The sequence below is a fragment of the Ammospiza caudacuta genome, chromosome 12 (assembly GCF_027887145.1).
Source record: "Ammospiza caudacuta isolate bAmmCau1 chromosome 12, bAmmCau1.pri, whole genome shotgun sequence".
Classification (NCBI taxonomy): domain Eukaryota; kingdom Metazoa; phylum Chordata; class Aves; order Passeriformes; family Passerellidae; genus Ammospiza; species Ammospiza caudacuta.
Window position 1 is genome coordinate 15,925,145 of NC_080604.1, and position 25,128 is coordinate 15,950,272.

Sequence of the window (25,128 nt, forward strand, 5' to 3'; positions counted from 1 at the left end):
TAAATTCCTTGTGACAGCTACAAGTTTCACACCACTGCAAAGCTCTTGAGGTCCAAGCTCCAACAGCTGCCTTGGAGAAAAATGGTCCCCTGAACCTTCATGCTGCTAATTTTAGCTCAGATGAGACTTTCATAACTTTTTAAGGGACTCAACCAGAGCAACTGTGTTGACAACAAGAGGGAATTAAGTTCTTACAGCACATGCAAGGTTCTCAGATGCTGGCACGCCACAGCCATACAAAAAAGCCACAGCGAGGCTGAAGTAGAGCCCCATCTTTTGTTTAATTGGAAATTTCTGCCCATAACCAGCTGCTCCTAATACTGAGACACAATAAAGAGAGAAATCCTAAAAAATCCCTTGTATTCAGAAATTCAAAGTGGCATGTTATAACCCCTTTGGATTTCTCCAAACCACAGGCCCAAGGAATTCAAGGCTGCATATTCACATGTATTTACACATGCCTTGCCTAAAAATGTGAAAAACACATCACAGAAGGACTTATTTTCAAGCATCTGCCCTCAAACTTATGTCAGTGCAAGGAGGATCAGCTGTCACACTGCCAGCCCCAGCAGACAAACTGGCTCCCAAAGATGTCTGCCTCTGTCTCTGCAGCCAGGCTCAGCCTGGGATTTTGCTTTGCTGAGGACACACTTCTAAAGGTGTTTGCCCATTTCAAGACTTTGACACTGATTTCTTTATCCAACCACTGAACTGCAAGGCAGAAAAAAAAAGCATTTCACAAAGCCCATGTCCCTGCTTCTGTACAGCCATCTCTGCCATTCCCATGTGCATGCCTATCCTCCAGAAGGGAAGTCCCTCTTCTGCCATAAGACAACTTCTCATTGAATCCAATCCAAGTGGGATTAGACCCCACAGAAGCCTCCTGGCCATCCTGTGTAGCTGATTGCTACTGCAAGAAACCCTGTTTCCTTATCACATTGTGATTGATGGAGCTCAGTCCTGGGTTTTTACCTGTCACTTTCCTGGCTGGCAGGCTGTTGCTGAGCCTTACACCTCTGATGGTCTCAAACCTTTTCCAATTTCCTGCCTGAATGCATTTGGAGACAGTTTATGTCTATGTTCTTGGGCTAAAGTTGGAGCTTGGATACCTGCTCTTACCCCTCTAATGAACAGGGCAAAGAACAATCCTAATCAACAGTTTGTTAGGCTGGACAAACGAAGCTCTTGTAGGCTCCTCAATAAATAACATTTCCAGTGTCCTTCCAGTTTATACCCCTCTTTCTTGAGCAGACACACCATATATTTTAGTTGATTTACCAGAAAAATTTTTATCATACCTTATGCAGTGGTGCTATCAATTTTTAAATTCCTATCCTAACCCCTGTGTTATAAACATATTTAGAAATATATTGCATGTATGGCTTTTGAGTCAAGCCCTTTTTAGCCTTACACACTGTAAGACTTTTTAGTCTCTCACACTGATGAGCCATAAGGGATAACTTCCAGCTCCACTCCTCATTACAACGTTTGGATCAGTATCTGTGAACATTGGACCAATGTTTTTTTTGTCTTCAGTACTGGGCATTGAGTAACCAACATGATTTTCACTATGACATGTACCACAGAGCAGCTGAGGCCTGAGTTGTGTCCAGGAGTACAGTGGGACCTTATAGGCTTGAGTCTATTCCCCTCTAGGTGACAGTAATTTAAGCTTTGGATTGAAGGGACTCTTCAAATACTGAAATGACCTTTGGGCACTGCCAAAAAACAGTGTCATGTTTGCAGGCCAACTCCTCCCCACTGAAATCCTGTAAATTGCTGTGTTGAGTGAGGCATGAGCGCTGTCTCCCAAGAATAGTGAGGAAAGGGAGGCTGTCATCCAAGTAAAATAAGAAAACTGCATTAGTCTTTCAGGGGAACACTTACCTCCCCAGTTCATATACTGCACTGAGATTTTAATAAAGTAGAATATTGCGGAAAAAGTTGTTTCATTTAATCTGTTTCACATCCAAAAAAATGCACCAGCGAAACAGCAGGAGGCAGAGAAAAATTCCCTGCCTGTTAATGTGTATTTTCAGCCCAGCCTGACAGCAGCACCCTCAGCCAGGGCAGAGCCCACCAGCTGCTCCATGGCAGGCACCAGCCTTGCACACCTGACTCACTGACCAAAAAGTCACATCTGCCTGCAGACTGACACAGCCCCAGTGAGCTGCTGCAGAGGCATCTCCTACCTCCATGGGAGGTAAATGGCCCCTCCTGGGCAACCCCAGCCATGGGACAACCATTCTGTGATTCCATGAAATTCAGGGTGCTGTTCTTCACCAGGGACAAAGGCCAGGCCTGCAGTGTGGCTCCTGCACAGCTCAGGGAAGTCACTCCTCACTTTTGTCATCTCAGTGGCTCATCTAACATGTGAAAAGTCATGACAGGGCTGGCAGATGAGCTCTGCTGGATGGACTTCAGGGCCTGTCTCTGCCTCTGCTTATGGCTGCTCTTTATCTCCATGGTGATTAGAGACAGGTCTGAAGTGGCAAATTTGCTGAGAGGCCCAGCCATGCAGACTGAGGGACGTACTGAGAAAACAAGGGTTTGGACTGAGGAGCACCATGACCTCTGCAAGGAACAGATGCTGGAAGAACCTAATATTAACCTGAGTAATGCATGAGTTGTCAGTAGCAACTAGTAGAGCTAAAGAACTTCTCTTTCCTCCTGAGCATCCCCAACTCCCCGATGGGGGGCACTTAAAGAGCACCTAAGGGACCAAAGAAGCACAGAGATCTCCTGGAATATGTCACCTCCATGCTGAAAGAGGGTTTCAATCACTGCCCATAACCATGTCTACCTGGTCAGGTGCCACCTGTCACTAAATACCTGTATTTCCACCCAAAGCTACAGGACCATGGGCCAGCTTGAGCTCCAGAAGCTGCTGACATGCCTGGGCAGAACCAGCAATGAGAGCAGGTGGCACCAGCTTGGGTATGGTCCTCCAATGGGACCTCCCAAACCCATCAGTTCATGCTGCCACAGCATGAAGGACCAGCAGAGCCACTTCAGAACCATCTGCATTTCTCCACACACCACGCCTTGTACCTCCTGTGAGGCAAAAAGAGAGCCTCTGACATAAGGAAGGTGACAGAAAATAAGGCTGCTGCCTGATTTGCACGGTTGGATGGCACCAAATGAAACACATGGTGCTGTGGAGTTTCAAGTGAGCACTGAGCAAAGCTTATAAAGACAAGGGAAAAAAAAAGAAACAAGCTACCAAACAACTGGATTTTCTCTAATCAGACAGATAATATTTACAGCCTACGGGTGGTGCCAAAATATTTCAGGAAATTCCTAAGCCTGTCTGAATAAAAGCACAGGAAAACACAGTACTTAAGGACAGCAGCTATGGCAGCAAGAATGAAAGCTTTCCACCCCCTTCCAGCCTCCTTACAGTTTAAAATTATTGCCACATCATATCATACTGCAATTACCAAGGCTAAGCTCATTTTGCCATCTTCACTGCAAATGAAGCTCTGACTTGAACACATAAAGGACCAGTGTAAAAATCAAAGGAATCATGAAAACTGGAAGGAGCAGAATCAATGTACACTCCACAGAGCACACTGAGGTCTAATCCATCCCACTCAATTCTGCACCAAGAGACTTGAGCTTTATTTAAGCTATTCCTTCCAGCAAGGCATAAACATCATGCTTGGAAAACCCAAACCACAAAGCTTTTGGCCCATTTTTCAGAGTTATCTACCAGCTTTGACTGTCTGCCCTGGACTCACCACAGAGAAGAGCAGTCCAGGAGGGCAGAACACAAGCACTGAGCCCTGGGAAACACTTGAGTCCCATTGCTTCTTTCCCAGTGAAACATTAGATATGTCTTTTCCCTTGCACAACCACAAGAAATCCCATCCTGGAGGTATTTAGTTTCCCCCCCCCTCTCAATTACCAATTACATCCACAGATGCAGAAAACCACAGGTCCTGCAAGGATCACGTGTCTGTTTTGTTCCATTTGAGCATTCAGACCCTGCAAAGTCTCTCTAGAGCGCCTAGAAACAATCACACACAACAAGTGCTCGCACCCCTAGAAGAAAAATCAGGTAAACTATTTTGAAAGAGCATGCAAAACCAATTATTTGCTGGTATCTGGGTGGTGTCATCATTACCTGCTCAGGCTTCAGGCCAGGGGGCACCCAGGCATACTCCTCCAAAGCACAGCCTGAGTCGTCGTCAGAAGTTGAATTCCTCTGGAAGTCAAACATGAGCTTGGTGACTGTCTTCTCCATCTCCAGAGGCATAACTGTTACAATGTGCTCTTCCTGGGAGCACTTACAGTGAAGGCAGATCTTCCTGTAAGGTGAGGAGAGAGAAAAAGAGATGCCCTGGTGAGCAGTGCTTTAAATGAGAAAGTGATTCTTGCCAGTCGAGACTAAACTCAAGCCTTTCTTATCCTCAGGCATTTTCTAACACAGGATTTGTCTCTCTTACGAGGAGGAAATAAAAGTCCATATTTACTGTAAAAACACTTGACAATCCATCTGACTGCCCAATGCTTGGGGATATACATTTGCTTGTCCCTTCACTGCACCACACAGAGTATTTCCAGGGGTCAGCATAGGCACAGGCCATGCCTGGTGGGGCTCAACTTGCCAGCCAGAACTGCAGAATCATTACTGAATTTAGGACAACTGAGCACTTTGCTAAAATGGGAAATGGTGGATTGACTGAGAAGCTGTGAATGACAAGTCTCTTTAGCATGCTGATAGCATAAATTTGCTTATTAAAGTAGCATAAAAATTGATTATAGTCTGAACATATAAATCTAAATTAAATTAAGGGAGGCTACAAAACCCACACTCATACTGCAATGGAATCTTAACCACCTGGCTTGGTGGCACGTGCCACAGCTCAGCAGCACGGGGAGGAAAGCACAAGAACTGAAAGAGAGCCCACAGAGGCTGCAATTCAACAGCCATTAGATTAATTCACTGCAATATCTGCTGTTCTTAACACTTCTTTAAAGGGGCTGTTCCTGCAGCTTGTGGCCTGTGACAGATTTTCTTCACAGGCTTGAACCTGAACTTCTATCTGTAGGGCTGCAAGGACAGTACAGACTCATAGAATGGTTTGGGTTGAAAGGAACCTTAAAGGTCATTCAGTTCCAACATCCCCTGCCATGGGCAGGGACACCTTCCACTAGACCAGGGTGCTCAGGGCTCCATCCAGCCTGGCCTTGAACCCTTCAAGGGATGGGACATCTGCAAGTTCTCCAGGCACTCTGTGCTAGGGCTTCACCCATCCACTGTAAAGAATGCCTTCCTAATATCCAATCTGAACTTTATCTCAGTTTAAATCCATTCCCCCTTGTCCTAACATTATATGCTCTTGTAGAAAGTCCCTCTCCAGCAATGCTGTAGGCTCCTCCAGGAAAGGCTGATAAGGTCACCACAGAGCCTTCTCTTCTCCAGGCTGAACAATCCCAACCACCTCAGCCTTTCCTCACAGGACAGGTGTTTCATCCCTCTAATCATCACACCCCGTCACCAGGGTAACAGCGAAGGACAAACCTGGCTGAAACAGTCTCCTGACAAAGAAAAAGAGGTTAAAGGGAATGCTGATAAATTGGCTTCTATTTCTGAAAACTCAATGCTTTTCCACAGGCTGGGTCAATGGTATCTATTTTAGAGCAACCACACAGGATTCTGAATTAATTTGCACTAATGAAGCACCACTGACTTCTGAGGAATGAGATAAGTTTTCACTTGGGTAGCAGAAGGGAGACATCTCAGAAATAAGAAGGTACCCCACAAAATCAAGGGAAAATGTGCAGTTGCTATTGCAGGTTTCTCTGCTCTGAAGTAAAGCAAAGAAATTCAGAGGGAAGCAATAGTTAAACCCAGAGGCTGGAATTTTTAAACACCTTTCCTTCTCTTTCACTGCTGTGTACAAGCCAGCTAAGTATAGCAGTGCTCGGATCCAGCTTCAAGTCTAAATTTCCATTTGGCCATTACAGCACAAAAAACGCACTCTAGCAAAAGTCAAGAGGCTCCGTTAAGTCAAGCCAGGGAGATTTGCCAGATTTTCCCATTTCCTGCCTTTCATCAGATCTAAACCACACAGCAACCCCCACACACTCCAGTGTCTGGTTTGCGTCCAGTCGGGGATCTCGGCATCACCTCTGGCTGTTTCCTTAAAAAATAACCAAGGTACCATTTCATGTGAGTATTTTAATTAATCAGCTACTGTAGAAGGGGTACTCTGCCTCAGCAAAGTCACTGCTATCATTGCTGTTTCCATCTCATTTCATGATACGATTAAAAGCAGCTTAATAGGAAACAAGATTTTAAGAATAATTGATAGAGCCCCAGATTTGGCCCTGGAGTTAAGTTATTCTAAGGCAGTTCAGGATTTCACCAAATTTTGACTTTTGGGATATTGATCATGTGCTTCAAAGGGGAACAAACCCAACAGCCCAGTGGGAGCATGAGCATTACAATGGGGGAAAATCCAGAGCACAGGCTTGCTCCTCCTTCCCACTCTAGATACATCCCCCTCAGGAGATGGGACATGGCAGGAGAGCATCAGACATCTTGGCTTTTAATAAATTAAATAAATCAGGACTTGTAATAACAGTGTCAAAAACTGAGTAGGTGAGATGTATGATCAGTCAGACCCCAGAGATCACTCCCATCCCCCAGCTGACACCACACGCAGCCAGGAGCCTGAGGACTGGGTCAGGAGGCTGGTTTACCCCCCGTTCCTCCTGACCCATCCCAGGCAAGCGAGTACGGCTGGTAAGTGGCTTCCCTAGTCAGAAAAGCAAAGGATGAAAACAACACAGGTTGCCTATCTACTCAGCAGTGATGTCCCAAGCCAGGACTTTGCACCATTAAAACTTGACCATCTCCCCGCATGGGGTTTCTGCTACCTCCCTGGGCAAACTGTACAAAATTCAACACCTTGTCTCTGAGATAGTCAGCTTTTTCCTCCTCATTAAAAGCAGATGATTAACAGCTTTAATTACAATTTTCTTTACATTAGGATATGCTGTTTCAAGGGAACAATAGCCAGTGTCCTAGGAGTGTCTTTCCACTTCTATGATCAGGTTTCCATGACTTCTTCACATAGGTCTCACTTACTCAACTTTATTTTATCATCTTCCAGCTCACTATAATTAAAAATAATTCCCCATAGCAAAAATTTAATATCAGAATGTACATTTCAAATGTGAGATGAAATTGAAAAAAATATTTTCCCCTGCTGCACTCAGAGCAGAGCAGCACAAAGCGAGACAACGCACGTGTCAGCGCTCGCCTGTGCCTGCAGTGACCACGGTGACAATGTGGGTGCCACAGAGGGAGCTGGTGGGTGTTGGAGGGGAGCAGGGCCATGGCTGGCAGCCTGCCTGGCTGCTCCTGCCAGCAGCAGCTCCTTAGGAAGTGCAGCACAGCCTGCAGATGCTCACACATCCGTGTGTCACACACCTTACCCTGGACAAGGAGCTGCAGCCTTGCGGTGGCACCTCCTCCAAAGGGAAACCCATTAGCTTGGCTCTGGCCAAGCCTCACCACCACCAAAGCCTCAGCAACAACAACCTCTGCTGCCTGTGCAGCCTTGCACAACTTGAGCAGAGTGCAGGCAGCCAGGTTTTATTTAGCAAGAATAAATTAGCACCAATCACTGTCTGGAAATCCCGTCTTCATTCATGATCCTTTCCATCTTGCTCCCATCCCAGGTCTGCGAGCTTGTCTCAGGGAAGAATCAGAGATATCACCAGCACTGGGGAGGAAACAACGGAGCAAGGATGGCTGACAGCATGACTGGCTTTGAGCACAGAGGGTGAATAAAGGAGCTTTTAAGCTTGTGGGCAGGGAGGAAAGGCGAGCGGAGCCGGCGGCAGGCAGGCTGCTGCAGGAGGCACGGGCTGGGGAGCATCGGCAGGGCTGCTCTGCACAGAGCTGCACACAGAGCTGTCCTGTGCTGGGGCCACGGCGGCGGGAAGCAAACGGGGAGAAAAAGAACATTTCCTGGTGTCAGATTTAGCTGGAAAGGGGCCTGCCTTGAATTGACTTCACATGGTACAAAGCAGCAACGTCTCAGAAACAGACTGAAAAATTTCTTCTCCTCAAGGCCAGCGAAGTTACAAGATGGATGTGTTTTATTTTGCATTGGCTGCTTTTTACATGGTGCTCCTGGCACAGTGGGCAAGTCCTTTCCTCAGAGGACGCTCTAAGCCCACTTCCAGACATATCCTTACCCACACACTGGTGCAGGAGGAAGGTGTAAATAGATCCACCACCCCACACCAGGCCTTTTCTCTATATAGATGAAAACAGAACACAAGGGGAATCTTAAGGAAACAGGAACCCAACACACCAAGCAGAGAACATGGTTTCAAAGTACCTCTTGCTTGGGAAGCTGAAGTACACTCCCCGCTTTGGTCCACCTACATGGATCTTGACACGAAGCCAACTGACCTGTGAGGTCTCTGGGACGAGGCAGTCCCTTGTTGTACAACCCTGTTAGCAAAGCACAGCCTCTGCCATCTCTGGAGCCTCCAGCAGCCCTTTCATCTCAGCAATGGCACCAACAAAAAGCTAAACCATGCTGAAAACACTAGTGCGGTGCAAGAGGCTCTGGAGAGAGCTGTGAGTGTGACCCCAGCTTTCTGAAGAGAGATGAGGTCTCCCTGCTGTGAAAAACCAGCAGACTCCAATTTGGGAAAGCATGAGCAGAGCTGAAAAGTCAGGGAAGAGAGGTGGAGGGCAGCCTGTCACCATGGCAAAGGGGGTCCTTGCCAAGAGTGTGTAGCTCCAGCAGAGGAGCCAGGTGAGCTGGCCTATCCCAGGGAACAGCCTGTGTGTCTGGCTTTTGGGATGGGACTCCCTAGGATGCTGAAGGCAGCACACCCCTGCCTGCAGGAAAAGCTCCTGGCCACAGGGCTCTTCTCTTCCTGTTCAGTGGGTGGGCATGCAGAACATAACACAGCAAAGAGCACCAAGGCAAAGCCTCTCAAAGGCTGAGATCCACAAATATTCTGAGAAAGGGCAGAGCCCAACGCCTCCCAGCAACAGCAGGAACGAAGGCAGAGTTTAAAATTGTGGCAGAAATGTTAAAATTCCTCTTGGACAAAGAAGGAACTAGGTAAACAGCCCTTATCACCCACCAGCGGGTGCTTATCTCTGCTTCTCACTTGTTTCTTCTGGGATGGGAATAAATGGGCTGTGTCAGGGAGCAGCTCCCTCTCCAGACAAAGCGAGCAGCCAGAATGCCACGGCCCTGCACGGCCATGGAGGCCTCTGCTGTGCTCCCTAATACAGGATTTGCATGCATTTGTGCACACATTAGCATGCAAGATTTGGAATCCCTCAAAAAGCAATTGTCTGCTCTGCTCAGATGGGGGGTGTAAATGCAGACGGACAATTCCCTTCTCACTTGGCTTAAGGCACACGTGGCAGCCTGATCTCCTTCCAGCATCCTGCCATCATTCTGACTGCAGTAAGGCTTCTGGTCATCAGTCAGTAAATCACAAAACCCCAAGACCTCTTGGAAAAGGGAGAGAAGGCTCAGGATTTGGGGCAGCTCCTATGACCCCTGAGTCTCCTAAGGAGGGTGTCTTAATATCCCTGCCTGTTATCTCTGAGAGTTAATGAGGCATCTTCCCATCCCAAGTGAGCTCCAGCCATACAGACACGTTTCTTCAGACCCCACAAGCAGGGCAAATATTTACCTAAATGGAAAAATTAACAGTCCTTCACTGCCATAGGGAGAGCCCAGCAGTTCTTCTCCAGCATGGGGAAACTGAGGCATGGAGCAACCACAAGCAGCACCCAGCTGTGGCTTCCCCATGGACTTCCTAACCATCAGAGCAGCCCCAAGCTTTTGTGCTTAAAACAGACAGTTCAGGCTGAAGCTCTGCCTCTTTCTCCAACTTCTCTAACACCGTATTTTGAATCAAATGGTCCCAGCAGCCCCCATCCAGCTGCTGCCCATGGCCTCAGGGCCCATGGATCTCAGTGACAGTGGCATCTCCCCAGGTAAAACATTTCTGTAACTTCCCAGCTCTTCCAGTCACTGCAGCTGAAAAAACCCCAACTTATCAGTGGGAATGAACTGCATAGATTCTGTGTTACCTGGGTTGAAAGGGAAGCTTTGCAAAAGCTTTTACCTGCCCACTGTGGTGCAGGAGGAGAAGGAGGTGAATTAGACGTGGCTACCAATAATAGCAGGAATTCAAAGTCTGAGGACAAGGTGCCCTTGGTGGCCTGCAAGGACAGTCAAGGGATGCCAACATTCACTTGACACAACATGTTGTGGGAACAGCTGGCTTGACAGATCAACATCAGGTGGTAGCAACAGAGCTGGCAGAACAGTAATGCCAGGAAACCAAGGAAGAGAGAAATAATCCAGCAACCAAACTGGTTGCATCCTACAGATACAAGTCCCCCAGATCCCAAAGGCCACAGGAAAAGCACATGTAGCCACTCATCTGCATGAGAGATTAGTGGGATGGAGGAGTTGCAAATCAAACTCTTCTCCATTTTCCCCATCCATGTTCTTGTCTCTCTCCTCAATTTGCTCAAGGCGAGACAACTTTCTTTACAGTATTGATTTATTTTTAGTTTCCCCCTGACCCTTGCAGTGCCCACAGCAGCAGTTGTGAAGGTATCCAGGATGCCATTGAAGCTTTTATGACAAAGCTCATTTCTGCTCCTGGAAAAATTCTCTTCTCTAGCTGATTTGTCCATGTTTGGCCTCAGGCTGGAGACTAATTTTAATTTTAAAACTCATCCTTTACCAATGCAAAAGCTATTCTTGCTTAATTAAGAAAAATAAGAATAAAAAAAGAACTATCCCCAGTACTGCCAGTTGCAGCCAAATATGAGCAAAAGCAGCCTTTGAGGATTTTCCATTTGTTCTGCTTCCATCATGAATCAGGACCCTCCCTTTCCCAAGCAGGTAGAACACCTGCCTGTGGGTTCCCACTGCCCTGTTCCCAAACCACTGCTTCCCTGAGGCACAGCCTGGGGCTGCTCCCAATCCTGCTGTGGTCTGAGGCACCACACAGCAGAAAACAACCAGAGGCAGACCAGGAAATCAGAACAAAACACAACACAACAATGCACAAACCCCCCAGATTCCTCATCCGATCTGTCTGGTGCCCTCTTAAGCAAACAAGGAATCAGAACCACAGACCAAAGCTGTGGCCAGACTTTTCAGCAACACCCCAGGATGAGAATGAAAACATGACCAATCTTTCCAGCCAGTGGCCGAACCCCAGTGGGGGATCTGGGGTGCATCACAGGCCAATTTGGAGAGCCCAGGTGCACCCCAGTGCTCTGCAGTGAACACAGGTCCCTGCTTGGGCTCCAGTTTCTCCCTGTGAGCTGGGTAAGAGCAGCTGGGTGTTGAAACACCCTCTTGACCTGAGCCACAGTGCCAGGCTGCTCCCATGAGCCACAACCCCTGACACAAACTGTGAAAATTCTGATGCATAAAGATGAGATGGTTAAATTAAAGGATATTAATAACTCAGCAGCTCTTTTAAGAACCCTCAACTTGGATCTCTCAGGATATTTTGCAAAAGATTCAATATTTTTTTTTCATAATAGAGGTTAGATGGAAGTGGGCACATTGTTACACCCATGTGAGCTGCAGATCAAGCAAAGGGCAGAGAGAGAAGAGGCAAAAGAAGCTGCAGTGAGCCCCAGCCGGTTGCCCAGCCATGCTACCAGGAGAAAAGGCATCCAACAGGCTGCTCCCTCACATCCAAGACGATGGAGGCAGTCTGCCAGCTCACAGGCTTACCGCTACTCTCAGCATATTTATATTAGGGCTGGTTTTTTCCCCCTTAAAGGTCCAGCTCTTAGCATACAGAAATAATAATAACCACATATTTTTCCCCAGTCATGGAGAAGAAATGCAAACCGCTAGTTTACAAGTTGAAGAGAAGAACAGGCTCAGCAGCAGCAGCAGTAATAACCCTGAAGCTGGTGGGCAAACAATGCTGAAGCCAAGCTCGTGACTATAAAAGGCAGAAGGTACAGGATGGGCAGATGCAGGGCTGGGGGCACCCAGGAGGGTTTGGTGTCCCCCATGGCAGGACAACCCCAACCCCATGGACCCCAGAGACCAATGGGCCTCTGGATGATGGGGATGGGAGAGGGGACACAGTGGAGGAGCAGGCACAGCAGGGCCCTGAGGAACTCTCCCTCTGGGCTCCCCATCCAAGAGCCAGGGTGGGTCTGTGTGACAAAGCCCTGCCCTACCCTGAGGGTTATCCTGTCAGATTTTAATGATAGCACTGGGTGGCTTTTCAGCCTAACAGGATGCAGAGCTGTATCACAGGAGGTCCTTTCTGCATTGTTATAAACTGAAGATGAAAATTCCAAGCCTGGGGTTCTAGCACCCTGGATCCAAACCCAGCTGTCCACTGAGAAATCCATCTCCGTTCAGCATGCAAATCTTCACTGTTTCCTCAAGTTTTAATAACTCTGGGCTCTCCACAGGCAGTATTTATCTTCCTGCCCCTCTCTTTCCCCCATCCCATTCCAAGCCAATCACTCCAGACTAGCTAAGCTAAGTGAGTTCCCAGCGACCTGCCCCAGGGCTGTGCACACTATTTTAAGGGCCTTCACTTGTATTTGCAGCATGACAAGCAGAAACCACGGGAAGCAGTAAACACACTGCAATCCAAGCATCTCACAGGCCATACATCCTAAAGGAAAAAAACCTGGCTGATGGGCAAAACGCTCAGAAGCAGGATGAGCCAGGCTGAAAATGGTAATTTATTACAGAAGTTGAGGCTCAGACGGCGTCCCCTGAGGTAGGCAACACTGACCCGCATGTGAAAGCAAACACTGGCAGCCTGATCCGAGGCTGGGCTGGCTGAGCCCAGCCAGGCTGCCAGCAGCAAATGTGCAAGGCTGGGTCATTCTGTTAAGCCGAGTCTGGCTGGCGGAAAACACACAACGGGAGGAGATTAAAATGCGAAGCAAAATATAATCTTGTTAGCTGCAGACAGTTTTACTTTACAAATCTTTATCACAGGCTCAAGCCGGCACCCTTATAAACACAATGCAGTGATGCGAGACATGTAAGTGCTCCCACAGCAGGCGAAATAATCGCCGAATGAAAATAAGTCAGATAAGTTACAAGATAAGAGAGCTAAAACTGAAAGGATGACACTGCATCTGGTGCAAATAATTATTTTGGCATTATTCTGTCCAGCGCTAATCCTCAACTGCTCAAAGAGATTCAATCACTGTTTAGCACCGCCAAGGAATCATGACTAGAAAACAAAGAATAACTGGATTAAAATCTTTCCACGGTCACAGGTCATGTCTGTGTCACATCTGCTTAAAATGTTCCTTCAAGGGACAAGAAAAAAAGGAAATTGGACTTGAAAAGATTGCACTGAAAAACATAACCCCCAGGTTGCAGTTCTAGGTTGGTTTATAGTTTGCCATTCTGGCATGAACAACAAGGGCTTAAAAAGATTATTACTTTAAAACTTCCTATTCTCAGGAAGGCAAAACCACCAAAATAAACATCTGAACAGCAGCGTCCTCATTCACAGCCCCAGCCTCCACACAGTATGCTCAGAAAATGTGCAGAGAATCCAGGCTTCTAGGAGCTGTATTCACCACAGCAATACAATTAACACCGAGAAATGAAGATTTTTAAACTCCTATTACAGCCAGCTGAGCCCTCCTGATTATTTTTAAAACGAGAACTCCATTACAATAGCATCAGCATTTCTCCCAGACGTCCTGCAGCTGCAGAAATGCAATTTAACAATTAACCTTATACATCCATAAACACAGAGCACAGCAAAGGCTGGAAAAACAGCGCAGCCCCTCGCAGCTAACCGAGCAAAGTTAGCACTGCGTGCATCCATGGAATGCTCCTCATTCCTCCTCCTCTACTTTCTATCCCTTCTAAAAACCCACGGCAAATGTGAAGCGGCTGGCCGAAGGCAGCTCCTTACCTGTTCCCGCTGGGATGGCAGCGCAGGAGGGAAGGCTCTATGAGCTGCCCCGCTGCCCGAGCTGTGCCCGGTGCCCGCGGGCTGCTCGCAGGACCAGCCGGAGCCCCGCAGTGCCACACAGCATCCCTCGCTCCGGCTCCGGGGCTCTGTGGAAGCCTTTCCGAGCAGGCACGTTCCCGCAGGAAAGCTGCCCTGCCAAACCGTGCCTTTCCTGCCCCGCGTCTGCAGCTCTCGCCTCAATTGCCTGGCTTAGAAATCCGGCTCCGGAGGGTCCCTCCCTCTCTGCTCCCAATGCGAGCGGCTCCAGCAGCTCCCCCCTGCAGCCTGCCTTTCTCCGAGTGACCCTCGGAGGTGGCGAGAGGATGTCCAATTTGCTCGCCGAGCGCAGGCATTAACGAGGAGCGATGCAGCCCATGGAGAATAATTGGCGGCGCGGGAGCGGCGCGGGGCTCTGCTGTTGCATTGCTCTCCTCTCCTGCATGTTAATGAGCAATGATGTCAGCAAGCCAAAGTCACCGCATCCCGCCCGGACCGCCACGGCCCGGCCACCCGCCCCTTTATTTACACGGAAATCAGCCCGCTCTCCCAAATCGATACATCCTCTAGGCTGTTTGGGCAATGGGAGAGGGGGGGGGAAAAATCCTCCCCGCTCGCTGCGTGTTTCTGAGAGTTGGCTGCGTACCAGCAGCCTAAATTGAATGGTGTGAAGACATTAATTATCCTTCCCTTCTTATTTGATGCTGACCGAATCTCAACTTGCTGTCAAACTTCAGGTACCGCTTCTTAGGTACAGGGGCTATTAACGCAATGATCCGCTGGCTCCGAGCAACGCGTCGTTTTTCCTGGCTTTTAATGCCCTCTCAATTATCTTCTACACTAGTTTGATTCCCTACTGGAATCAAACGTAGCATGTTTGTGACCAGCAGGGCTAAATATTCTGGGGAATACAAGTTATTAGCGTGGCATTTTGGTCACTGCATATTTTAATACATTTTCTCCCACACGGCCAGGACAGATGAACGATTCACACCTTTTTATGTGTGTCTCAGGTGAGAGTACTGAGAGCCTCAGGAATTCACCCCCTCAACAGGGATGCTAAGCCTCTTCCCCCTGTGCTTCCTTCCCCTTGGAATAGAAAACGCAGAGAAGGAGCTACGCTGCCAAATCCCTTCTGCTGCTCTTCAATTCCGTTGTTTGGGAATTTGGTGGTCACAGATGAATAATTCGAGTCATCTGGAGGACAGCATACTTCTCAGTTTTTAGCATTTGCAAAAAAGTGTGTGAAATTCAAAAAACTCGTTTCTGTGGACTCAAAAAAACCCCACAGAAAGCAAATAAAACTTTTCAAACACACAGCGTTTCTCGTTGAGGAATACACCTGGTCCAGGTAGCTGGGCTCCAAACTGCAGATTGAGATGGAGATTGAAATGCACTTTAACCTCTGGCTGGGACCCCGAGACAGGAGGCCATGAACTGCCAACCTTTGGGATAACAAAGGACATGAAGATGGGGGATGCCAGCCAGGTAAATGAACACTGAGAGACATTGCAGAACTGGGAATTGCCGACCTTCTGGATAACAAAGGAGTTGAAGACCACTGATGCTAGTGAGGTGGATGGACAGGAAAATCACTAGGGGGAAAGGCTAGACTGGGAGAGGATAAAAGCCCATGAGTTCCTTTCTTGAAGGATTCTCAGAGGCACCAGCTTGGGCTACATTTGTGTTGCTGCTCTGGGAATAAATGGCTTTATGGAACAGGACACTTGAGACTGCTATGGGAAACCTGGGACTAATGGCGAGGAAACCTGGTCTGGCTGTGAGTGGGGAAGCCAAGAGGGGCTCTTGGCTCACTGGAGCTGCTGCCATGAAGGGACTTGAGTCCCAGAAATCAAAGTCTCTGGCCTTGGGAGTGTCACTGCTAGAGAGTCTCATGAATGGTCAGAGTGGGAAGTTTCCTTAACATTCTCCTGCATGCTCCTGACTTTTGATGTCTGACTCCAGATTTCAGAGTCCTTGATTTTGGCAATATTAGCTATGTTTACAGAACACAGAAGGATGCGGAAACTACAGCTGTGAGTCTTTCTGCAGCCTCAAATGCCTTAAACTGTTATTATTAAGGCTCATAAATTAGGTTTAATTACATGGAATTACACTCAAAATCTCAAGGATGAGATCTGCAGCTGGGACAAACCAGCCCAGCTCTAAGAGCCTCCCCAAGTTACTCAGCCAAGTGGGACAAACCAAGAATGTGCAGTGATCTGAACTATTTGTTTTTTTTCATTTATATTAAGTTTGAGCAGCAAGTTCAAGAGTTGAGCACTGACTCTTAGAGCATCCAGCCAGATCAGACCTTCCTTTCACAGAGCAGGGGCTTCTGCTAGAGATGGCTGAAGTGCTGAGGATGGTCTCCTTCAACTCCTCCAACTACAAAGAGCAATAGAACTTGTAGGAAAAATCTTCCCTGATCTTTCAGCTCCCTAAACTGGCCCATTTTGCCCCTTCCAGCCTGAATCAGCACTGCAGGCAGGCTGTCAATCTTGTCTCTCTGTGATTAATGTGCCATGGCCCCAAGATGATTTACTTTTCCTCTTACACTCAGAACATGTTAATTACAACACAAAGGGAATGAGACAAAACTGAAATGGGGAGAAGCAAACAAAGAAGCCTGCTTATAAAATGATAATGTTGAGCAGAAATGCTGTCAAGTAGAAATTACGTGTGTTCCTTGGAAACATATCCCTCAAAGCACGCAGCAGTGACTCAGGGCTACAAACAACACAAGGAACACATCCTGTTCCATAGGGCACATCCTGTGGACACTCATTTTCACCCAAAACGAGTAAAAATGTCTGAATTTATCAGCATTAACTTTCCAGGAGGAAAGGCCCTTTAGCTGCAAACACTTTGGAGCAAAGTCTCTATTCACGCTCCAAGGGTCTCCATCAGCCAGCCTCACCCTCAGGGGAAAGGTTGGCAAGGCATGAGTGTCCAACCCCACACTTCTTGTACAACACCCTCTGTGCCACCATCTACAGCAGCTTCAATCACCCTGCGCCAGCCTGATATGATCCCACCCCAGGGCACGTGGCAGTGTCATCCCCATACAACCAACCACCCTAAAGGTGAGTTCTGCTTGGCTTTCTTGGTCAACTGATCATCTGCACAAAGGCATCATACCAGTTACTGAAAACCTTTCAGTCTAAGTTCATCCACAAAGATAAAATGGGTGTGAGAATCACAAACTGAAGTAAAAGATCAGTAAAAGACCAGTGTCTGTAACACTTGAGCTGCAGGGCTAGCTGTGAGCAGAAGAGCTTTGTGTCTCCAAACAGCGTCTCTGATTGTCATCGCTCCTGACAGACCTCTTGTTCCAATACTTGCAAATCTAAATATCCACAAAATCCAACGAACAGCCTCTTCTGAGACAGGAAATCAGATCAGAAGCTGTGTAACGTTTGGACACACAACTGTCTCAGGGAAATGGAAATGAGCCTTCCTGCTTTGAAAGCTGCCGGTTTGCTGGCAATTGCTCCATATTACCGTTACCCCACTGTGAGGCTTGTGAAAAGGTCATGTGCTGGAATAACTCCAGAAGGAACACAAGATTTCTTGACGGATTCTGCACATTATGCAGGTGAAATGGGTGTTTCATTAGGCAGAAAGGAGAATACTGGGCTGGTGGGGCACATTATCAAAGGTTAGGTGAAGGACTTGCACCATTACAAGGATAGATGCTGACAACTGCCAGCAATGAAGGAAACGACCAGAAGTAAAAAGCTACTAAAATAAAGAAAGATCAAGAGCAGGAAGCCCTGCTTCAATGCAGAGGTGTGAGACAGACAGCTCTGCCTGTAAATGTAGCACCATCTTTTTTCCCTTTGCTGCTAGCTTTAATGACAAAGAGCCAAACCCAGTCAACTCTAAACTTTCTGCCATTTGCACAAACTCAGACCCATGGCTAATTTAACAAATCATTGCAGAGCCCATGTTTCATAAATGCTGTGTTTTATCACCTGGATGTATTGATTGTCTGCCAGTCAATAGAGTTCCACGTGACCATGTTGACTCTCCTGATGACAATGGGCTGCACAGCAGAGCCACACGCAGCAGCAACAGCAGATTGGTGTCCCCAAGGTCACTGGGCTACTAACCTGATGAATGTCAGATCAAGTGGCCTTTCTGAATTATTTAGTGAACATCCTCTGCTGCAGCATACCAGGGCACTGCACAGCACTGCTACAAATGTCTTCAGACTCTGCCACCCTAAAATGCTGCCCACAGGGACACAGACTGTCCCTTCTATGTCACACCCCACCAGCCTGTCCTGGAGCAGGGGGGTTGCAGGTCCCCAGCACCATCGAGCCCATCCAGGCTCACAGCCACAGGCACAGTAATAGATTACTTTCCCATCGCTCTTTCTGACCACAGAAATGCAGAATTGGACACTACAGTGTTTTTTTCCTGCACTGTTCCCAAACTCAGCCTGTAATTTGCAGAGCAATCCCCACTGGCAGAGCCAGTGCTCCCAGCCCAGTGCCAGCACAGGATAAGCCCAGTGTGGGCCCTGGGCACAAGGCAGTGACAAGCAGCTGAACAAGAGGCTGGAGAGAGCACAGCTTTGCAAACACTGAATGGGAAAAGCAAGATGACTGCAAAAAGCTGTTAGTGACAGGGAAGGGAAATGACCCTATGTGGCAGGGTACAGCCCCGCTCTGCCCAGCCAAATATACCTGGCTCTTCAGGAGACACACAAGCATGTGCCCAAGGTATGGGAAAAGCTCCTTGGAGAATCTGAGTCATGAAATACAGGTCAGGACTTCAAATGCAGATGAGCTTTGTTTTTTCTTTATTCTTTTTGAGCAAGGCAGCAAACACTTCCTCCTCACAGCTCTCAATGCTAGAAGCAGGGATGCCTTATCTCAAATAAAAATGGGATAGACAGAGAGACCAGCATCAGACACAGATCATTAATCCCCAAACTTGGCCTCCTCCACTTCTCCTCAGGGTTGCCATTTGTACCTTCCTGTGGCTGCTGCCCGAGACCAACCACAACAGAGCCAGTCCTCCGGCTGTCACCACTGCTGCCTTCCACTCATTTTGGCAGAGCCACGGGTAAGGATCTGTGCTGTCAGTCTGCAAGGAGGAATTCAGTTTTTAAAACACCATGGAGCCCAGCAGTAGCTGATGCAGAAGGGGAGGTACAGCCCCTACACACTGCAGCTGATTCTGGAGGCAATTTTCTGTGTTTCCTACCCACTCACCCAGAGAGACAGGCCTGGCCCTGGCTGGTACCCTCTGGTGCACAGCCAGAGCTGGACAGTGAGGTGTGGCCATGAGCTCACGCTGTGCTGCCCATGTCCTCTGGCAGCACTGAACCACACAAATGCAGGGATGATCAGCACACTGTGCTGATGCTCCTGAGCATCACTGCCTGGTACCCCAACCCCCCCCTTGGCAGGGCACCCCAAAAGGATCCTCACCCCCTGACTGTCCCTACCCCAGCACTGCACACCCCGGTGTGACACACAGAGCATACCAACAACAGGGTTTCATCAATCACTATCTCTTCTTCTCTCTTTTTTTTTTTTAATCACCTTAATGTAAGAAGCTTTAGAGAGCTTAACACAATAAGGCTTTCATAGCCTCCAGCTTCCACTCGGCACTAATATGTTTTTTACTTTTATATGTTGAAATCAAATTTGTAACTGAATGTGAACAATCCAGATGCACCCGTGGTTTTCTCCCCTTTGCTAGCCTGATAGGCTTCTCATCTCAAGACTTTAATTGTCCTTTAATGATGTCTACAAAAGCCTCATTAAAGCAGTCTATCGTAATTTAAGCTAAATAAACTCAACACAGCTATTTTTGTAATCATATCTTTTTCTTGGGGCCTTTCCACAAACAATAAAGTGTTCACTGAAAATACATTACAAAAGAAATGCATAAATCTTCAGCTTATCTGGTGGTATGTCGTCCAAAGATCTAAACCTTTGATCAGCAACAAATTAATTTTCCGTTTACACAAAATAGAAGATGTATTTTCAGGATAACCAACTCACCCTGCAAGCCTGCACTGACATGTGCCTTGGCAGCAGCTCAGGACTCCCTCGCTGCCGCCCTTCTCACTGCCTGACACTGTCAGGGTCGCTGTCACATCAGATGATTTTTATTTTATTTTTTGGCTTCAAACCTGTCTAACAGGGTGTTTCGGGTCAGCGGTTATGTACTGAGGATTTCTTGCCTTAAGTCACTGAGCTCTCCTCTGCACTAGTCATGCACAGCCTGGCCCCACCACCAAAGCTGGGCATTCCCCAGGACCAGGGGAATTGAATTGACCATCTCCGTGCTCAGAGGCCAACCTTGAGCCAGCCCAAGTGACACAGCCTGGTTTTTACCTCCTTAAACCACATTGTGCACATCTCCCCTGGCTGCCAGCAGGATTTCAGTGCTTCCCTCACTTTGGCTAGCACCACATGAGCCCCTGCTCCCAGTCAGGTCCTGCAGGGCTGCACAAACCTCTGTCCTGACACCAGCACAGGTCTGAGATGGTCATGCTTCTACTCCCACCCAGGAGACACAGAGCCAACTAAGAGAAAAGACCTCTTTGCTGCTTGCACCCAAACTGTGTTAAATGCACAGGGAGGTGGCAAATTCAGCACATTTTTGGATCCAGCCAATTCTCTCATATGATGTCAGAGAGGGAATCATGCATGCTGGGTCATAAACAAGAAGGGGCTTGCAATGTCTTCAAGCCTTGAATTTCCCAGTGTATCTGCAAGCACAGGGAGATCAGACATGGTCAGGAATGCACCTGGCTCCTCACCTCCCAACAGAGCAGTGGGAAGAAAGGTGCCCAAATGGGTTTTTATTTCACACCTGAGAACAAGAAGTGGCCCTGGATGATACAAAACCAGCTAGTGCCAGCAGATGGACTAGCATGTGCTGTTTCAGCACACCCCAAATTCCACAAGACTTCTACAATCAAGCCAACCTTGATTATAAAATAACCCTCCAAAACACAGAAAACTATAAAGTTCTGAAAAGTGGCATCTGTATTTAAGCTTGGGTGGTTTCTCAGCCCCAGTTCTCTTAGGATCATGGCCCAGTGCCCTTCCTGGAATGCACAGAGGGTCATCCTGTCTTAGGCAATGGCAAGGTTCCCAGCCTGGCTGTCCCACTGGCTGAAGCTGGATAGAGCTCCAGTATCCTCCAGACAGCCTGGCAAGTGCACACACATGACAGGAGATGTTTGCTATTCTTCTCTTTTTTTTAATTAGTAATAACAACTTGTTATCGTGGCTTGACATTTGTTCATACTTAGGAATAAATTGCTTCCTTGAATGATATGCTGAGATTACAACAGGCTTTCTGTGTTTCTGTTGGTTTTAGTAGCTCATAACAAACCATGAAATTCATTACTCTTGCCACAAGCACCCACGAGATGTGCCAACCAGGGTGCGATTTATACACAGCTCAACTCATGGAAATTAAAACATTTTAATGTTGCCTGCAAGAAGTCCACGGTTTGAAATTTTATACAGCTGAATTACAGAAAAAGAGAATCCCAGATGCAAGCCACTGCATTGTTTTATCTGCCTCAGGACTCAACAATAAAGTCAGAGTAAAAATAATTCACTAAATATTAATTAAGTGTGTAATTTGGACAGCCTTTTTAGTGATAAGCCTTCTGGCCTGCAAGTCACTTCATTCTCATCTGTTTTTAACTGCTTTGAAGCTATTAAAAGGACGGTATTTAACAGCAAAACTTCCCTGCTACATATAATTCGTCAAAGCATTCTCACTGAAAGGAATCACTAGAGAACAGGCTGTGCCTCACCATCCTTAATGGGAATGGGCTGTCAGTCATACTCCAGTCCCATCTCTCCATGCCGTGTCAAGCCTTGTACATCAAACCCAATACACAAATCGCCAGCTCCATCAATATCATTAGAGCTGCTCAGCCCGTCAGGGAAAGGTCAGCGCGTCACTGCCTGCTCCAAACACAGCATCAATCACAGCCCTCATCAAAGGCAGCCTCAGCAGCAGCTGGAAACCTGCATCCCTTCCTCCTGCAGCAGCCTGTCATCCCCTGAACCTTCTTCTCTTCTTGTACAACACAGCCAGGCTTTTATCTTATCATCATCTGTAAGGAAATGCAACTCTATAGTCTGCTCTGGGAACAGGGGGATCAGCACCTGCAGGGAGGGATTAAGGCTGTATCAGGAGAGGGCTGGCCAGAAACGTGATCTCTGATTCCTACCCTGACTCCCTCCTCCATGGGGTCCCACAGTGTCCCCTGGATGGGCCCAATGCAGGCAGTGCCACAAGAGCATCCCTTCTCACTGTGCCAGACCAGACCCACACGCCTGGGAACAGTCCTAGGAAGGCTCAAAGCCATCCTGTAAGATGCTGTTGTTTCCATCACAGCCACACTGAGACATGGCTTGCAGAGAGACCACATTACCCTGCCAGGCTGCTGCTGGCCTTCCAACAGCCTGAGCCTCAGCTGTGGGGCTTATGTGAGCCCACGAGGGCATCCTGCCCACAGCTCAAGCACCAGGAGGGGTGGAGAAACCCAACTGCTGGCAATTAACAGGTGACACCAGCATTATTGAATGCTATGGCTCCGACCAGCCACTGCTCATTAAACACGATCAAACTACAGGCCATTTCTTCCTCTTTTCTCTCCTACCAAGCTACGTCAAACATGTAGCATTATCTTCAAAGGGCAAAGCAAAGATGTTTGCTAAACACGAGCAAACTAAGTACATCAGCCTTTTAGAAGCAGCCATTGCTGCTGGCGACTGAGTGAGTCCCATTGTTTTGTGGCTCATGCGGCCTCTTTGGAAGCTGAGCTTCTTTGGGCTGTTCTGCAAAGCCAGCCCCTTGTGACAAGGATAACCCCTCCCCAGGGAAATAAAAAACAGGTGGGCATCCAAGGATTGGGGCTTTCTTTCTGCTGAGTGTTTAACTTACAGTGTCTCCTTGCAACAAAACAACAGCAGTTTGGGGTCAGCTCAGCGGCTGACTCAAGGCAGGATTAGCCAGGCTCCTGCAGCAGAGGGTTGAAGCCATTTCTGGAAAATTGTGGATGGGTTAAAGCTGGGAATCTTCCTGTAGCATGCCCTGACTGGAGGGGACTGCTCTGACCAGCAGTTAGCTGGCTGCACTGGTACAGGGCAAAAAGAAAAATAAGTAGGAAGAAAGTTCTCCTCCCTTCATCCCAAACAAGCTGGCACGCTCCAGACCAGGGTGGCTCACCCGGCCTTGAGTTTCAGAAATGTGGAGCTGCAGAGTAAGGGCAACACCTCCCCTTTCCATGGCCTTCATTCAAGGCAAACAGCTCAATCCCCCAAACCCCTACTCTGTACAAACTGTGACCATTCCCTGGTGTCAGTACAGAGGAGCAGAGGGGGAGCACCATCAGGCTCTCTGGGGCAATGAGCACTTCAAACTCATCTCAAAGGGATGAGCAACCATGGATGGCCAACCTGACAGATGGGGGAGGAGAAGGGGAGCTCAGATAGCAGCGAGACGATTGTAATTAGTGTAATAAGCAGCAATTGCAGCCCAACAGCTGCCCTGCCCTCCCTGAGCTCTGCTGCACGCACCAGAACCAACCATGGCCAAGGATTTTGACACTTGCTGCACTCTGAACGTCTCTGCTGTGAAAAGAGTTCAAACTTTGATAGTTTGCATTCCACACAAGACACAGAGCAGAGCACGTCTGTGCTTTTCCAGCCTCTCCACCTCCACCTGAGTGAGCAGCACCGTGTGCTGACAGAAGGGACATGAAATTGGGTTTAGTTTTGATGTCAACTATAATTTTGCCTCTGACTTTGACCAAAACATTGTTTCCTCTATGTTGAAGCAAACCTGCCATACTCAACTTTCTGAAGTGCCTGAAGCCCCAGAGATAAGCTGTTCTACACAAAATGGCAAAACATGACAAATACAATTTTCAGTGGATATATACAACCATATTCCACTGATGGGTATTTGTCTGATGTCCTTCCCTGACACATCTTTAAGGTAAATTCTCTTGAAGCACAACAAAGTTGGCAGTGAGCATATAGCACAGAAAAAACTTCCACCAGTTTTAGGGTCTGGATCAGTATCCACAGTCAGCACAAGGGTTGCAAATCTGCTGATGTGAGGACCTAAATTGCAAAAATATGCTGTGGTTTAGACCCAGACTAATTCTGAGTAATTTCTGTTGCTCAAGCTCCAGGAGGGAATGCTCTTCTCACTTCCTCTCTGCTATCCCTTGGTCTAATGGAGCTGGTCAGGGGAAGCAGTCAGATCCTCAGGGTATCTGCATATTTTGGCAGTAGTTAAGGATTCAGTTCCCAATGATTTTTAGTGGGTGTTAAGACAGAAAGTATCTGCTGTGAATATGTTTGGAGGTATGAGTTGTAAGCTTTTCAAGCAAGGGACTGTTTCCTGCAGTGCTTAAGAAAATGAGAGTATGAAGACAACTAACAAGGACAATAAGGAGAGCAGAAAATATTTATGTTGAGTAAATTTAACCCCTCATGAAAGGAAAAAGCCAAGGCTGGGTGGGAGGGTTCAGGAGCAACTGCAACCAGGAGGTTTGCTGGATGTTCCCTGAATGACCAGTTAGGCAGTGTCAGAGGCAAATTAATCAAAGCCACCGTGGGGTGCCACAAGGCATCACTTCATGCAGAGTGAAAAACAGGACAAAGCAGAGGCTGAGGCCCAGTGAGAGCTCTGTGTGCTGCACACCTGGCACACACCACACCACTGTCCTGACTGCCATCAGGATCTCCTTTCTCATACAAAGGACAGGGGAAAGGTATCAGGAAGCCAAGAGCACCGCTACAGTCAGACCTTTCACTTGCTGCTCTGCTGGACGGTTCCAGTGGAAATCAATGGGGGTTTCAAGTACATAAATGGATCACAGAGACATGCACATTGAATCCGTTTGCTAATTAGTCAAGATTAACATTTATTTTATCCAACAGGCATTCAGGTACAGGAGGTAATTCTCTCTCTGTATGTCCCTTTTACACTTGCTAAAAGTAGGAGAAAGCTGTCTCCTGATGACAGAAATCCTAAAAGGAACTTTCTCTCCACCAGGGGAGGTGCCTGTGGGCATAGCCTGATCTGGGCATGTCACTTGCTGTGGCTGGACAGGGCCAGCATCATGGACCTTCA

The 25,128-nt window shown here is 47.7% G+C and overlaps 1 protein-coding gene across 1 annotated transcript in view; it reads right to left on the reverse strand.

The window, feature by feature from the left end:
• Window positions 1-25,128, reverse strand: part of PRICKLE2 (prickle planar cell polarity protein 2) — a 102,656-nt gene that overhangs the window by 28,154 nt on the left and 49,374 nt on the right. The window contains exon 3 of the mRNA XM_058812908.1: window positions 4,127-4,310. Coding sequence (XP_058668891.1) covers window positions 4,127-4,310 — 184 coding nt within the window. The remainder of the gene's footprint in view (window positions 1-4,126; window positions 4,311-25,128) is intronic.